General features: G+C 39.0%; 2 protein-coding genes across 9 annotated transcripts in view; both read right to left on the reverse strand.

Moving 5' to 3' along the window:
• Positions 1 to 7,648, reverse strand: part of flnbl (filamin B, like) — a 104,231-nt gene extending 96,583 nt beyond the window's left edge. For 2 of the 3 annotated variants that reach the window (XM_067432342.1, XM_067432341.1), the window contains exon 1: positions 7,195 to 7,641. In XM_067432342.1, the coding sequence (XP_067288443.1) occupies positions 7,195 to 7,486 (292 nt within the window). In that variant the 5' untranslated portion in view covers positions 7,487 to 7,641. Of the gene's footprint in view, positions 1 to 7,194 lie in introns of all 3 variants that reach the window. The other variant, XM_067432343.1, reaches the window with a different exon arrangement.
• Positions 7,649 to 14,905: 7,257 nt separating this feature from the next.
• slmapa (sarcolemma associated protein a) overlaps positions 14,906 to 17,858 on the reverse strand; it is an 88,563-nt gene continuing 85,610 nt past the window's right edge. For all 6 annotated transcript variants that reach the window (XM_067432348.1, XM_067432346.1, XM_067432347.1 and 3 more), the window contains one exon: positions 14,906 to 17,057. In XM_067432348.1, the coding sequence (XP_067288449.1) occupies positions 16,965 to 17,057 (93 nt within the window). In that variant the 3' untranslated portion in view covers positions 14,906 to 16,964. The remainder of the gene's footprint in view (positions 17,058 to 17,858) is intronic.

The following is a 17,858-nucleotide window of genomic DNA, read 5'->3' on the forward strand; positions in this document are numbered from 1 at the left end:
AATGCAGACTTTATACTTCGTGAAAGATAAAGATAGAAATGCTCACAGGGAGAAAAAAAGCTTGCAAAAAGTATATACAATCCGCCTAATCCTGGCCAAATCACAGAGATGTCGATTCGCACGGGACTAATGTTATCACAGGACCTCGGTGTTCGGCGAAATATGGTAGGTATAATTTGCGGGGGAATTTTTACTTTACAAATTACAGACATGGCCGATTCGCACGGGATTTAGATCACAGACATTCTCTGCAATTATTACAAATCACCAGAGGTCCCAAGATAATACGAATCCCGTGCGAATGGGGCTGATATTAAACTTGTGCCGGAGAGGTGCCGATCGGGGGTGTAACAATACATCGACATAGATGCATCAATCTAATGTCTAACAATACGATGCCAAGCGTTACAAATAATCCATGTAGACTATTTATGTATGAGGCAAGTGGCACATTTGTTTTAATACTTTCCACATTTGCACACAATGACATGTATTAACACCAATGCGTTCATTCTCGTTTAAATTACCTTTCAAAGCGTGAAAGACGGTCAGACATGGCTTCACGAAAATGTATCATTTTCTCGTGTTTAAAGCCTTGCAAAAAGCAGCGTGCACTCATCTCAAACAGAGCACAAATAGGCCACTGAATTGAGTCTTCTTTTATTTATTTTTTGTGCATTAGTAGATAAAGGTCTATAGTTTTGCATAAAAGGAGAATATAGCGCTATGAATCGTTCTTCAGTGAAATTTAAAACTTAAAAGAAAATGCTCAATAAACTGCGTCTGCGAAGTGAGAGTCTTGTTTATTTGATGGTGATTTCACAATTCTTGTTCGTATAAAGGCTAAATACAAATAAAAGGTGAACATTAATTTATTTGTACCTTTTATTTCTAAAATATGATATAGTTTTATAGGAGGAGGTTTCATAGACTTGGCAAATTAATTTGTCAGAAGTTTGTAGGTACAGAAATCCTTTGTGGCAGTTCTTGGTAGTTTTTCTAAAGCTTTTATATAGTTCATATCGATATCGAAATTATATCGTATCGACCAAAATTAAGAAATATATCGTGATATAAATTTTGGCCATATCGTCCAGCCCTAGTTCAGGGTATTTTTATATAACTCATATTTGGCCAGATATTTATTATTTATCATAATAATAAATGAATTTAATGTACAACTTACAACACACAATTTTGGGCAAAAATTTAATTTATTCTTCGGATCCAAATCAAATATACATGCAGCAAAACCCCTCACTGAGAACCAAATGTGAAAAAGCTCCAGTTGTCTTTGTTTATGCAGAGCTTTTCTTTGCAGATTACAGTCTGAAGCTGTCTGTGTTGATCTCAGAGGGAGGCCGTGGTGGCTTGTGGTTGCTGTTGTGATTAAAGGACATTAAACAGCAGTGAATTCCATGAGCATGACCGCTCTGCCTGGAGAATGCTGTTTGTTTAGGTTGAGAGCAGAAGATGCGAGGGGGAAAAAGCTTTCCACATCTTCCAGGGGCATGTCTCTCTAACATGCCATCGCAGAGATGCTAGGTTTGGCAGAAGGATGGCGGAGTCAAATCGAGCAGCGAGCTGAACTCTTGTAGGACCTCGAAAGACGCACTTGCTGTTGGCGGGATTTCTAGGCGTCTGCACGATAAATGGAAACAATGAAAAATAACGTTTTTTTTTTTTAAATTCGATTTATGGCCGTGCATGCATGTCACCAAATCGTGAAGGCTGACATTTAATTAAATGCATGCGCGGTGGGTTTCAGAAAAAAACGTGTCACTGCGTTCATTTACACGAGCAGTTCATGAGTAAGTGTTTTCAATGTTTCAGTTTACAGCAAATGCTCTCGCTTATAACACGCATTTGAGAACATAACGCAAGCAACCATCTTCCCAAATTTGTGCTTAGAAGCACTTACTGTATAAACTGGCTCCCTTTTGTTTTCAGCCAAAATTAAAGGATGCCATTTAGATCAAATCAACAATGTCACTAAAGAAGTGCGTTTCTGGTGTGAGGGAAAGATCACCTTGTTAAGTTTCCCAAATAACCCAGCGTTAAAGGGAACAGTGGATGCAGTTTGTTTTTCCAGAGTTTTGCAAGCGTTTTGTTTGTTTCCGGTCCTGATTAGAAACCGCAGGCAGTGAGTGAAACTACATCAAATTTTGGCAATCGTCAACAATATAAACATTTAATGAATCAAAAGTTATCCAGGTGTGCGCGTAGGTGTGTGTGTATGTAAGTGTGCGCGAGAGCTCGGCTGTTTTCGTAAAGAATCGGTACAGCGTATCTGTCCTTTATAAATAAGATAAAACTAAAGACCCTTCGGCGATATGAAGGATACAATACTACTCTACAAGTACTCAAGATTAACATGAGATGGGGAGAAACTGCACGTGTTATATACCCTTTAAACTTTAACAAACATTCCTAGACTTGCAGGGAATGATTCATGCAGGCAAAATAGGTTGCGACAACACATTGAGTTGAAGTTGCATGTTAAAATGTCCTCAAATGTGTGCCAAGCGAGTGTGCATCACCTCTCCAAGCACAGACAGGAAGAAGACAATCATTTAACTAATGAGGTCATGCGATGATGTTCAACTCGTTTATCAGCACACGAAGGGTCCAAGTATGTGCTCTTCCCACACCGCCCAAAGCTCTCTAATGGAAAACTAGTAGCGAACGATCTTAAGACACTTTCATCACCGTCAGCAAGACTTCAACCACGTCTTGGGCCGTCACTTCCCACCGAATGTGAGAAAATCAGGACAAATGTCAGTGCAGAATCATAGATAACTGACTGACTCAGCAAGAGCCTCCCTCAGAACATCAATGGAGCCACTGAGTCTAATTCTGGGGGCGGGTGAAGACCACATGATGATCAAAGACATATTTTGGAATAAATTGATACGGTATGGAGCGATCATGTCAAACCACACTTGTGGGGGCCTGGGGGAAACAAATAAGAGACCCAAAGAAGGACCGAAACGATGTGGGAACTGGCTAGAAACATGCTAATACCGGGACTATGAATTGTGCAATCAGCGCAAAAAAAGCTTTACACAGAATCAAACTCAAAGACTAGACAAAACTAACCGTCCAGTCCAATCATGTTCACCCAGCTGACAAGACCATAAACCTCTCGTCTTTCACATTATTGAGAGAAACAAACACACGAAACGTAATCCTGTGAGATTTACGGTCAAAACACCAGACGGCGTGACCTTTTCATGTTTATTTATCCGAGTTCTCACCCGTCTCTGAACACGTTTGCCCTTTGAAATCGTGGAAAGTCTGGACACTGGCCCTCACGATAACGCTCAACCTTTCCAAGCGTATCTATTTATGTATCGTTCAGGCCCAATGAAAACGCCCACGGACTGTTTCTGGACAGGAAGATACCGTCAGTCAGGAAGTGTCTGTGCACATCCAAAACTAAAGAGGTGCGACATACGCGTCCTGTGTACATGAGCAATGAAACTACTGTAAAAGGGTGTAAAAACAGCAACAAGGAAGAATTCAGTAAAGTCAGTCGACTCGTAAGGAATCAGATTAGCACTATAAAAATAAAAAAACCTGTGAGTTTCAGGAGTCAAAACTTCCTCCACCATCCACTCAAAAACATAATTTACTGAACCTACAGTAAACTTCAAAAATGACTTTATATGAACTCTTAAATCACTCCACAATGAATATATCATCTGCACATTTATTCTTTCTAAAGCATCACAATGACAGAAATTCACAATTGACAAATTGTTGTTGACTACATACATACATACATACATACATACATGTCTGTAAAAAAATAAAATAAATTCTAACGCACACATGCATAGGGGTGAATTCATGTTGATTGGGACACCTAAATTCACCCTATATAAAAACGATAAATACAAATAATTTGTCTCAAAAGCAAACTTGCAGCCAATGTATATGCACAATGCAAAGGGACCGTTTCTTAAAGGCACAGCAGCACAAACCGCCCAGTTTGTTTTTATGTTTTAATTGTCTAATGGCCCTCATTTATCAAAAGTGCGTACACCAAATTTCCAGCATACACCTTGCGTACAACCAAACCCACAGTGACTTTGAGATTTATCAATATGGACGTTGGCATACGGCTCGCTCAAATCCTACGCCAGCTCAGGAGGTGGTGCACGCACGTTTTGAGTTAGTGGGAAAATGCGCAGAAAAACAATTCCTAACACCACAAAACGCACTGGTATATTATGACCCACTGTAAAACAACAACAGCATTGTAATTATAAACTTCAGTGTTTATTTTTGTGCAACGTAGACTTCAATGTTTAATTTGTGCGACTATAGGCTACCAAAGCATTTGAGGCATGTATCCCTCCAGTTGCGAGCCTGTGCGGCAGCTGCGCACGGACTGAGACTGAATAATTCAGACTGACAAAATAATACAAATTACATTCTTCTTCTAAATAACTAAGCGTCATTAATAATAAAAATCATAATATAATAAAAATAATCTTACAAATTGTCATGCAATTATTAAAGTTAATGAATGGTAGTCTACTCCACATCACATCATATCGTACACCCCAATACATGTGCCGTGATACGAAATTAAATGCTAATTGTTTCAAAACATGTGCTGTAAAATAATGCACTGTGAGGTAATTTATCATCCAAACAGCTTTAAACAGCTGGAGTGCGCTTCTCAACCCCCACACTATTAAGAGTACTCGTAATTTGGGTCCATATTTTGTTTTTGTGGGCGCCTTTAATCCCACTCTTTAAACTCCCTAATAAAACTATTTCTTTTTCTCCACTTCCCTGGTGATGATCTCGATGGGCGCGTCTCAATCATCTGACTAGTCCAGTAGTCAGGACACAGATCAGGGAGTCAGCCCATTGACTTGTGTCCTAATCAGTGCCCTGACTAGTGGACTAGTGAGATGATTGAGCGCGCCCGATCTCCACGTCGGAGAAGTTTCGCTTCTTTGCCGTCTTCCGTGTGTCCATGGCGTAAAATGAGGGCGTGGGGGAGGCGGAGACTTGAATATATAGGGCCGTGTTATTCTAATGAAGATCGGTTTCAGCCGCGGGATTTATCAAGGGCAAGTATTGCGTACACCTGGATTGCAGAGGTGCGCACAGCTTCATAAATTAGGCGGTGAGAGGAGTGTAAGCATAATCTTACGCCGACATATACACCAGTTTCTACGCAATATTGATAAATGAGGGCCAATATGACCGTTTATAGTACAAAAAAACAAATTAAAATGTATGCACCCTTTTCTTATGTACCTTTAAATCTAAAATGAACTAACTCCCGCCATCTAAGATGAATGGAAAGGTCTGAGGTGACTGGTTATTAGGTCACTGCATTGACACGCCACGACTCGACTCTCTAAAGCAGCCAGTCTCAACCCTGGTCCTCGAGGGCCACTGTCCTGCAGTGTTCAGCTCCAACCCTAATCAAACACACCTGAACCAGCTAACTATGCTCTTTGGGTTTACAGGCAGGCGAGTTTGATTAGGGTTGGAGCTAAACTCTGCAGGACCGTGGCCCTCAAGGATCAGGGTTGAGAATGCCTGCTCTAAAGAGACGTCAAGCCTAAAAAAAAAAAACTCTCTGCATGAAAAGCATGATGAAAAACCCAGAGCTCATCCTCTTTCTGAGATTGAGGCTAAAAGCCACACAGAAGCACAACAGGAAGTCCAGCACACCTCATATTTCAATAGAAATGTGATGTGAATGTTAATGTCATTTATTTGCTAACAAACATGCAGGCACGCAAGTAGGTTGGGCGTTGCCGTAATGTTTGCATGCATTTTGTTACGAGCAACTGATTGCCAAATACGGAGAAAACTTCCAGTGTCTGTACAGGTGATGATGGGCACCTGTTCTGAGACTAAATCATGTGCATAATCTGTTCCCAGTATTGCACAATACCAGCATGTAACGTAACAGTGACAGCATGAGAAATCCCATAAAAGCCGCAGGAAATACAGGTTGATGCATTTGGATCGGCTTCAAGAATGTCACAGGCCAGTGAAAGCCGTTTGGCACCAAACACACGGTTGTGAAACTAAAATCTTTAATATTTAAGACTCTGGAATCCTGAAATTCTCTGGATTTCTCAATCTTGATGAACACAAGAACGCAATTAATGGTGTAACTTTCTCATCCCAGTCCAAATAAGGAAAAACAGCAGAGATAAGACGGATAATCTGGTGAGAATCAATAGACAATGAACAGACGTTATCTCTTATCTGCTGGAGAATGAATCTCACCGGCTCTCTGACATGCGCAAAATACTTTAGGTTTATGTCGCAACTTCGCAAACACACTTTAAAGATGTTGAGAAAGAGAAGACTGGGAGAATATTAAACAAAAGTATGCTTAATAAATATCTACATAAGACCGTAATTGTCGAAAACAAAACAAGAAATATTATATAAATAAATATGTTTATTCATAATATATATTCATTTATTTATGTTTTTATTCATTTATTTATATGCAGAGAGTGTCACATACTGCATATCTTCAGGTGTCATTATAAGTTGCCACCAAAAAAAGTACCAAAAACTATAGTATTAGCATGATTTTAAGGGTATTACCCTGTTACACATGTATAAAGCATCTTGGAGTGCCAAATACAAAAAATACTGTGATATGTTGGGGGGGTGTATTTGGTACCAAGATCATACAATTTTGACACAGTAAAATGAATGCATTAGCGCATCACCATCTGATTGCAATAGATCATCTATGGTCATACTGTACATAAGTTACTATGTTTTGTTTTTACATGAGTCATGGTAAAGTCATTTTACACTAACTTTTCTAGTGTTTTAGCACTTTTATAATCAACATAACGTTACCATATATGATACCATCAGAGTGCAATAGTCTGGTTTATTAAGCAAAAATGTCATTTATTGATTTCAAGCCATGTTTGTGTCAATGACCCCAAACGTGGGTTTAAATTTAATTCAAAATCTTTCAATTTTTTAAACCTAACGGTTGGTGTCCATTTTGACCGTTGAAACAAGCCAGCATTCAGTGTATACTTAGCTAAATACCATGTACATTATTAAAATTAATTAGTTATTGTACCATGGCACTGTCACATCACTTTTATAAAGGTTATGTATTTTAGACGCTTTGAATAAACTTTTGTCACACTAGACAGAGGAAAGCGTTCCACTCACCGATGGACACGAGCTTTATGTTCTCTCGGTCCAGAAACTCGAGCGCCACGGACACGTTCTCCAGCTTCATCTGTCTGAAAGTGGGTCTGGCGTGGTATTTTCTGTACATCTTCTTCTGGCTGAGCACCTCGAGCAGCGCGATGAGCCGCAGTCCGTCGCTCAGGTCCAGCTGCAGGTCCGCGACGCGTTTGTTGACGCTCTTCAGGTGCTCGTTACACCAGCGAGTGAACGTGTTCTGCTGGATCTTCTTCCACGGCGCGTCGTCCGCCAGGTCCTTCTCTGTGGCCGGCATGATGGGTTAATACTCGCGTGTTGTCTACTTGATAACTCTGGATGTGCGGCGCTTGCGAGGTATGTGTGTGTCGCTGCTTTGCGTTCGTGCGCTCCTGTGTGTTCCGAACTCTTTCCCTCTCGTGGACGCGCCTGCGCGCGCTGTTATATACGGCAAGCGGATGACGCCACCTGCGCAGCATCAAACCCAACCTGAATTTGTACAGCATGTTACAACCCTTCTCTATCCAATCAGCTCAGAGAAATCACAAAAACACACAGGGGAAGGGGATCAAAACAACACACGAGATTATAAAACATTAAAAACACTAATAGGATGATTGTTTCTAATACTGTTTACACACCTGGCAACACTTTACCTAAAGTATTTATGTGTAATGCATTATAAATCTATTCATACACACAAAAAATGCTGGGTTAAAAACCACCCAAGTGTTGTTGAAAATGGACAAACCCAGCAATTGGTTGTTTTAACCCTTTGAATTGGTTGGTTTTACCCAGCGGTTGTGTTGTTTTAATCCAGTGGTTGTGTTGTTTTAACCCTTTGAACTGGTTGTTTTAATCCAGTGAATTGGTTGTTTTAACCCAAATGTTGTATTGTTTTTACCCTTTGAATTGGTTGTTTAAACCCAGCGGTTGGATTGTTTTAACCCACTGTATTGGCTGTTTTAACCCAGTGAATTGGTTGTTTGAACCTAGTGGTTGTATTGTTTTAACCCTTTGAATTGGTTGTTTTAACCCAGTGGTTGGGTTGTTTTAACCCTTTTAATTGGTTGTTTTAACCCTTTGAATTTGTTGTTTTAACCTAGTGGTTGTATTGTTTTAACCCTTTGAATTGGTTGTTTTAGCCCAGTGGTTGTGTTGTTTTAACCCATTGAATTGGTTGTTTTAACCCATTGAATTGGTTGTTTTAACCCACTGAATTGGTTGTTTTAACCCAGTGGTTGGGTTGTTTTAACCCATTGAATTGATTGTTTTAACCCAGTGGTTGGGTTGTTTTAACCTAGAGGTTAGGTGGTTTTAACCCATTGAATTGGTTGTTTTAACCTAGTGGTTGGGTTGTTTTAACCCATTGAACTGGTGGTTTTAACCCATTGAATTGTTTTTTTTAACCTAGTGGTTAGGTTGTTTTAACCCTTTGAATTGGTTGTTTTAACCCATTAAATTGGTTGTCTTAAAATGAACCTAAAGTATGTTGGAAATGAACATTTATTAATATGCTTTTTAAATGTTCACCTTTTGACTATTATTGTTGCCTCTAGTAATTATGTGTCAAATTTTTAATTTGCCACCTATTTTGGTTTAGCTCATTTTAAGCCATATAGTCATTTTTAAACAGTAGTTGGGTTAAATAAAACTGCCAGGCACGTTGGGCAACATTTAACCTGCCGCTGGGTTTTTCCATTTTCAGCTTAACTTGGGTTGTTTTTAACCCAGCATGTTTTTGTGTAATGTTCTTTTTTTTTAATTGTATCTTTCCATAAATAATTGTAAATGCATTATAATATTCACAGATTCCTTGTTAAAACTAAAATCGGTTGTTTGTCATGTTTTAATGCATTATACTTTCTAAAGGTGTATTATAAATGTGGTTACAATTATTCATGAGACCATATACAATGCATTAGAAAGGGAATTACAAGGCATAAATAATGCATTGAAATACTTTTATAATGCATTATACATAAAGGATTTACCAGTTACCACATATTCCTTATTGTTATCTAGACAAATAATAACAAATAGATGAAAAAGACCTGTATCGTTAACTAAAACTATTAAAACCCTTTTCATTCATTGAAAAAAGCTGAAATAAAATATAAATATTAGATGAAAAACTTTAAGTTTAGGCCAAATATGTTTCAGTTGAAGCACTATAATTGGAAATAAAACTAAAATAAAAATAAATTAAGCATATAAACACTAATAAAGCTATAAAAAACTTTATAAATAATATCAAAATAACACTATAACAACATGAATAATAACACACTTTAATAATTTATTACAGCCTTTTTTCTTTTGTCAAATCAACTTTTGAGTCAGATGACATTATATTTTGAGTTTCTGTTGATTAAACTATCTCCTTCGTTGTACTAACTCAGTTTTTATTTCATTTTAAATGAACTTAACATTTTAATGCAACCATTCCACTGTAAAAACAATTGTATCAACTTAAAAAAGTAAGTGTTCGTGCTGCCTTAAGATATGAAGTTTAGTAATGTTAGTCAAATATCCAAGTGGTCACTTAGTACAACTTCACATTTCTAAAGTTGACTAACCTTAATATTTTAAGGCAGCTAAAACCCTTTTTTAAGTTGAAATCAACAATAATATATCTTATATAAAAAAGTAAAAATAATGAATAAAAGTGGCAGCATAATAAAGATGTGACAGAATTCTCATCAAGTGCATTCATTCACATGCAGTGCATATAAAGCATATATCTCATTATTTTAAAGACATGTTCTCAAATCTGCCCTGCACTTTCATGCTATGCTTTATTTATTGGGTCTATAGATAATGAGAAAAAAAACACATTTAGATCTGCCATTCGATTTGTGTTTTCATCCTCATGTGTTTTGTATTGCGATTTAGATGATCTTATGATTGCAAAATTGTTCTGCACAAAAGGGCCCCGAACTCTTTTTATTTCTTTGATAAAAGCCACTCGGGGCCGTCTAACAGATTTCAGATGCATCTCTGTAACGGACACTTTTATGATTTTGCCAGACAAAATGCTTCCCACACATTTGGCGATCTCACGTCACACTGACTGCTTTGTTTGGTCTCCGGGAAGGTGTCAGCAACGCTTTCGAGTAATAACAGAGTATCCAGAGCAGAGGTTCTCTTATACGTGCTTTTCCTCTCGCCCTCGTATCCTGCACGGCTTCCCATTGCTGAGTCTTAATATTCACACTCCAGCATCAACAGCAGCCATTATTCCTTGCCGCTCTGCCATTCTGGATGTTTCCCATGCAGAATACAGTACTTGATCCGCATTAGTCACCTGGGTGGACCGACATTGCATTACGCTCTTGCAAATAAAGAGAGAGTCAAACATCTGTGATATGAGCAGAGAAAGAGTTTGAAACAAAGCCAAACACTTCACATGTCTAAATAAAACTAAAAGATTTTAAAGGGTTAGTTCACCCAAAAAGGAAATTTATGTCGTTAATGTCTCACCCCAATGTCGTTCCACACCCGTAAGACCTCCGTTCATCTTCGGAACGCAGTTTAAGATATTTTAGATTTAGTCCGAGAGCGTATGCAAGTGTATGCACACTATACTGTCCATGTCCAGAAAGAGAATAAAAACATCATCACAGTAGTCCATATGAGACATCAGTGGGTTAATTAGAGTCTCTTGAAGCATCAAAAATACATTTGGGTCCAAGAATAACAAAAACTACGACTTTATTCAGCATTGTCTTCCGCGTTTTAAAACAAACCTCAAATAAAGATTTGAACGGTTATGAATCAGCGGATTGATTCATGATTCGGATCGCCAATGTCACTTGATTTCAGCACGCGATCCGAATCATGAATCAATCCGCTGATTCATAACCGTTTGAATCTTTATTTGAGGATTGAACACAAACGCGGATTGAAAACAGACAAGAAGACAATGCTGAATAAAGTCGTAGTTTTTGTTATTTTTGGACCCAAATGTATTTTGGATGCTTCAAGAGACTCTAATTAACCCACTGATGTCTCATATGGACTACTTTGATGATGTTTTTATTCCCTTTCTGGACATGGACAGTATAGTGTGCATACACTTGCATACGCTCTCGGACTAAATATAAAATATCTTAAACTGTGTGTGAAGATGAACGGAGTACGGGAGTGTGTTTAGTACGGGTGTGGAAAGACATTAGGGTGAGTCATTAATTATATAAATTTTATTTCTGGCTGAACTAACTCTTTAAGTAAGCATTGGTTGTGTTTGCTGCAGAAGTCTTAGCTCAGTGTTGGTGATGATGCAATGACTGAAGCAACCAGATTTTCATCACAACATCCCATCTTTCTGTGCTGAGTAATGCGTCTGAAGCACAGATTACAGCCTCCGTGTGCCGTCTGCTTCCCCGTCTGTCGGTCTGGGCACAAACCCACAGGCTGAACCAAACCAAGGCCCTCGGGCACAGATCGAATCCTCCGCATGATGGTAAGGCATGTGATCTTTGAGTGCTGGCATCACATTTCCAGGTGAATCTGAATCATCAAGATGTCGCTAGACATTATTAGCACTACTAATTTTAATGGAATCATCACATTTTCTGTCTAAAGGGCACATATTAAAGGAACACTCCACTTTTTTTTAGAAAATAGGCTCCTTTTCCAAGTCCCTTAGAGTTCATTAGTTGAGTTTCACCGTTTTTGAATCCATTCAGCCGATCTCTGTATCTGGCGGTAGCACTTTTAGCATAGCTTAGCATACATAATTGAATCGGATTAGACCATTAGCATTACTCTCAAAAATGACCAAAGACTTTCACTATATTTGATGTATATATCTTCTGTAGTTACATTGTGTTCTAAGACTGATGGAAAAGGAAAAGTTGCGGGTTTTTTTTTAGACCGATATAGCTAAGAACTACTTTCTGCGTAATATCACTGCACCGCTGCACTTATGGAATGGCAGCAAAGTTCCCTGACTATTACGCAGGAATGAGAGAATAGTCTATAATCGGTCTAAAAATCAAAACTTTTCTTTTTCCATTGGTCTTAGTACACAATGTAACTACAGAGTAGTAAAGTTTTAAATTGGAAAAATACTATCTTTGAAAAACTAAAGTCGTTGGTCTTTTTTAAATGTGATGCTAATGGTCTAATCCGATTCAATGATGTATGCTGAGCTATGCTAAAAGTGCTACCGCCAGATACAGAGATCGGCTGAATGGATTCAAAAACGGTAAAATTCAACTGTTTAACATCTTACGCCGCATTCACACGGGGCGTAGGCGTTAACATTGACGGAGGGCGTGGCTGAAGCTGGGTGCTGACGCGATCGTCATAGTGACAACAGCCAATCACATTAACTTGCCGCTTGGACCAAAACACAACACAAAAAAGCACCTTTTTATGACAGCTAGTCTGTGAGACAAAATGGATGCAGATTTGGTGTTATGTGTGTATGCGATTGCCCGTGTAGTTGTTGTCAGTGCACTGCACAGGTGCTCAAAGCTGTTGGCTAGCGTCTGCTGTAGGATATTTGCATACGACGATCTGATTGGATGACGCCTGCGCTGGTGCTTGAAAAGTTGAGAAATCTTCAACTTCTGCCGCTTGGAACGCGAGTGAAGCGCCGCGACGGAACCCACAATTCAGTTCGGCAACGGATGATGTCACCCATTTAAAGTAAATGGGAAGCGTTAACGCCTACGCCCCGTGTGAATGCGGCGTAAGGGACTTGGAAAATAGCATTAAGTATATATTGATTTGTTTCTTTTAATTTATATGTTTGATATACAATGATCAAACATCACCTAATATTGTGTTGGTCCTCCTTTTGCTGCCAAAACAGCCCTGACCCATCGAGACCCCTGAAGGTGTGCTTTGGTATCTAGCACCAAGATGTTAGCAGCAGATCCTTTAAGTCCTGTAAGTTGTGAGGATCGGACCTGTTTGTTCAGCACATCACACAGATGCTCGATTGGATTGAGAGCTGGGGAATTTGGAGGCCAAGTCAACGCCTCAAACTGGTTATTGTGCTCCTCAAACCATTCCTGAAGCATTTGTGCTTTGTGTCAGGAGCATTATCCTGCTGGAAGAGCCACAGCCACCAGGTAAGCCACGCACACACACACACACCTGGCAATCCACGTGATGTAAAAGAAAACGTGATTCCTCAGACCAGGCCACCTTCTTCCATTGCTCTGTGGCCCAGTTCTGATGCTCACGTGCCACTGTTGGTGCTTTCGGTGGGGTCAGGGGTCAGCATGGGCACCCTGACTGGTCAGTGGCTATGCCGCCCCATACGCAACAAACTGAGATGCTCTGTGTATTCTGACAGCTTTCTATCAGAACCAGCATTAACTTCTGGAGCAGTTTGAGCTCCAGTAGCTCGTCTGTTTGATCGGACCACACGGGCCAGCCTTCGCTCCCCACGTGCATCAATGAGCTTTGGCCGCCCATGACCCTGTGGCCGGTTCTCCACTGTTCCTTCCTTGGAGCACTTTTGTAATGAAGAGATCATCAGTGTTATTTACTTCACCTGTCAGTGGTCATAATGTTATGCCTAGTCAGTGTGTTTGTGTGTGTATATATATATATATATATATAATATACACATAGAAGTGGTTCAAATCCCAGACTGAAGTATGAGTAACAGTAATAGTAATGACTTGAACTCGAGAACAGAGAGTGCACTTTTAACTCTATACGGCGGTGTTTCAGAATGAGTGACCTTGCATAAATCTCAGGACGGGTGTGTCGAGTGTTATCAGACAGGGCGGGGCATTTCCTGTCATCGATGATGTGCTGAGTCAGGGAGGGTTATACGCCCACATGCCACAGTCATGTCAAAGCGACGGCCCCGGCGGGCCCCTGAATGTGTCAGAGAAGGGTCGATGAGGTTTGGCAGTAGGTGCAGACAGCTGGCACTCTATCAGCAGCCACAGGCCTTGCTTGAGAATGTGCTCCATGTTTCACGGCAGGAAACGTGGAATCTCAAGTTCACAGATCTGTCCAGACAAAAGAACAATTCAACAAAGGCATTCGAGACATTCCACACATTACTTTAAAAAAAGAAAAGATCAAGGACGTGTGCTTGAGAAAGGAATCTTGAGAACAAATATATTTTATGGTCTTATATATTCCAAAATGCTTCATCATAATGCATAGTATAAACAAATATAAGCTTCTAAAATAACTTTCAAGGGCTGCCATCTTGTGTTCATTGCAACAAACAACATTTCAAGACGTTTCGATGAAAACTTCATCATTTAAAGGGATAGTTCACCCAAAATTGTAAATTCTGTCATTTACTCATCCTCAAGTTGTTCCAAACCTGTATAAATGTCTTTGTTCTGTTCTACACAAAGGAAGATCTTTATAACCAAGCAGATCTCGCTCCTCTTGACAAGCATAGTATGGAAACATTGTGGTCATCAATGGGGGATGAGATCTGCTTGATCATAAAGCTCTTCCTTTGTGTAGAACAGAACAGGTTTGGAACAACTCGAGAAAGAGTAAATGGCAGAATTTCTGTTTTCAGGTGAAATATCCTCACACTTTTGAACAGTTTTAAGAAATTATGGGTCTATATGATTGCAATGTTTGATGCTTCTCAGCTTACCAAGAACAAATTTCGATAAACCCACATAGAAAAAGGCACAGTTTAATATGCTTATATCAAAAGATGATGATGGTGTTCTGCGTAAGATAAAGTTGATCAAAAAGAAACAAACTAGTCAAGGAAAGTGAAGTTGTTTTATTGAAGTCATGCACATCACACTTGTTAGTGCAAATACCCTTTCATCTGTATTATATCATTCTGTGTTTTTTACAAAATAGAATTCCGATATTTGATGTTCGAAACAAAAGTGTCATTGAGCTCTCAATTCAAGAAAACAAAATTAAAAAACAAATATTTATGGACAGAACTATATACAGGCAGTGTGCTGTACTGACTTGGTTGGTATTGGTGAGCAGTTTAAAGATATCTTTTCCCAAAGGCTCTGAAAAACACCAGATTTTAAACGCACGTCTCGAGAGAAACTTCATTCCACCATCGTTGAATCGACAGAACAGAAGTACAAGCTTACAAAAAAAAAACAGTGTTTAGCCTATATGTTCAATTACGACCTAATAAACAAGTCTCGTTTGCGGTTTAAAAGAAACCCCCTTGGTCAGCACAGGTATCAGACATGCATTCTGAAAGTGGAAGCAAAAACCTTTAAACTGCACATTCAAAAACTGGATGTTAAAAATGCATAAACTAGAACGGAGAACTCGTATTTGGATTTAAAATGAGGGAAAAGGCCAATGCATCATTATCCTAAAAACTGGCTTCAGCAGCAAATTAGATATGACCAATATCATTTATATCCAATTTTTTTATTTTGTGACTAACATATTTACACACAAACATTCATACATACATATTTACAAACGGCCTATGAGCATTCATCTAACGTGAAGGACGATGTTCCAAACGGATATTTCAAATAAAAAGTCCATCATGCATTATGAACGAAAAGCTAGCCTTTCTTTCTGTGCTACAAGCTTTGCTTTTTTGCATTCGTGGTCAAATCCATGTTGAAGCGTTCAATGGATTTATTTATTTTTGGAGTGTGACTTTCCAGTAAAACAACAAAAGATGCAAAAAACAAAAGTCCTTGACACGTTGAACCAGATGAGCTAGGCTTTTTGCTCCAAGACTGTTTATTTACAGCACAGCAGACAAATGTGAACCACACACCAAACACATCATTGGTTAATTCGTCTTCCTCCAGTCTCAAAGCAGCTTGCACATCCAAATTTAAACAACTCATTCTGTTCACCCCCAAAATAATTCACTCACACATTTCTGTGCTTCACGGGAGTGCATCTGAGACGCTTCCACCCATTTATCATTCATTTTAAAGCCATTGCATCCAATGTCATTCTGTAAGAACAACCCTATTTTACAGGTAAGGCAGCAAAATCCCAGAGCCTTTTTCAGGAGGTACTGTAGGAGTTTTAGTACAGAAAAGACGGGCAGGAGCCGTGAACTCAAATCCGACAGTGTGTTGGTAAAAAGCTACGTGTTTTTTTTTTTTAGGTCAATGCTCCATTCCATTTGACATTGACAACAATCCTACATGTCAAGAACGTTGAATTTCAAAATCATCTAAATACTTGTAGTGTGTCTCTGACATGAACATTTGCTTATTATACATGATACAAGAGAAAACAGCCATAGAGAACAACGACATCACGGTGCTAGAAGCATGTCGGATCGAACACACAATAACAGCATGGATGACGTGAAATTGACTTTTTTTCCCCATTCGAGATCGAATTAATACGCTGCATGAGTGGAACAAGAGTGGCACTTCAATGTGAACTAGTCCTAGTAGTATTTAAAGTAGGCACTTCGCCGCTCTGTGCCCTAGAGTTCAAATTCTCATTTGGCTGTACATCTATTTTGGTTAGCCACATCAAACATGGAAACCCACAAGAAACAAAAACTTGCTAACAAAAATAACGTGGTACCCATCCAAGAAAACAAACAAAAAAAGAACATTAGACCTAGTTTAGGCCATTTTAATAATCAAAAAAATGCAGATAGATTATTTATTCTATAATATGCATTAGAACTTTATTCCCTCTTTCTTTCTATACTATATACATTTGCATTTTACACAGACATTGGGGTTGTAATTGTCAAAACGAGAGGTATTACGTTTGGATTTATGCCCGGACTAAAACTGACTGGGATTAGACAGAGGGCCGTGCTTGGGACAGGAAGTGGTTGTGATTTGTTAATGTTCTCAGGAGGAGCTCTTGGACAAGTTGGGATAAAGCACCACTGCTGTCACTGCAACCACGGCGGCGACCACCGGCATCCAGGGCATCCATCCGCTCTGAAACGAGGAAGAGGAAAAAACAGCAGTGCAAATTAATACAGGTCATGAGACGCACCAGAGCAACCAGGACAGAAGCACTGGAGACTGGAGCTAAAGAGACAGAGAGGAGAGACCCGAGACAAAAGAGTTCAAGAAACACAAATAAATGGAGAGGAAGAGGGAGAAGAAAGCAAATATTTAAGTAAAACTGGGAGAACCAGTTACCTCACAGGAGTTATAAAACAAACAGTGTTTAAACTCAAAGAAAAAAAGGCTGTTTAAAGGAACAGTTCACTCAAAAAAATTATAATTCACAATTAAAGACATAATTTGCTCAATGTTGTTTCAAACCAAAGTGACTTTCTTCAGTGGAACACAAAATTACACATCAATCTATAAAAAGCAGGCACGCGATCATCTGAAGACAAAAAAAAAGGAAACCCTTTGGTGTTTTAATTCCTTTGCTTTCAACTGTTGAACAAAGGAGCTTTTAATTTGGCAGAAAACCACTTTAAAGGGTTAGTTCACACAAAAATGAAAATTCTGCCATTAATGTCTCACCCTTGTGTCGTTCCACACCCGTAAGACCTCCGTTCATCTTCACACACAGTTTAAGATATTTTATATTTAGTCTGAGAGCTTTCTGTCCCTCCATTGAAAATGTATGTACGGTATACTGTCCTTGTCCAAAAAAGGTAATAAATACATTATCAAAGTAGTCCAATGTGACATCTGTGGTTAGTTAGAAATTCTTGAAGCATCAAAAATACATTTTGGTCCAAATATAACAAAGATTTCGACTTTATTCAGCATTGTCTT

This window comes from Pseudorasbora parva, chromosome 22 (genome assembly GCF_024679245.1).
Source record: "Pseudorasbora parva isolate DD20220531a chromosome 22, ASM2467924v1, whole genome shotgun sequence".
NCBI classification, from domain to species: Eukaryota; Metazoa; Chordata; class Actinopteri; order Cypriniformes; family Gobionidae; genus Pseudorasbora; species Pseudorasbora parva.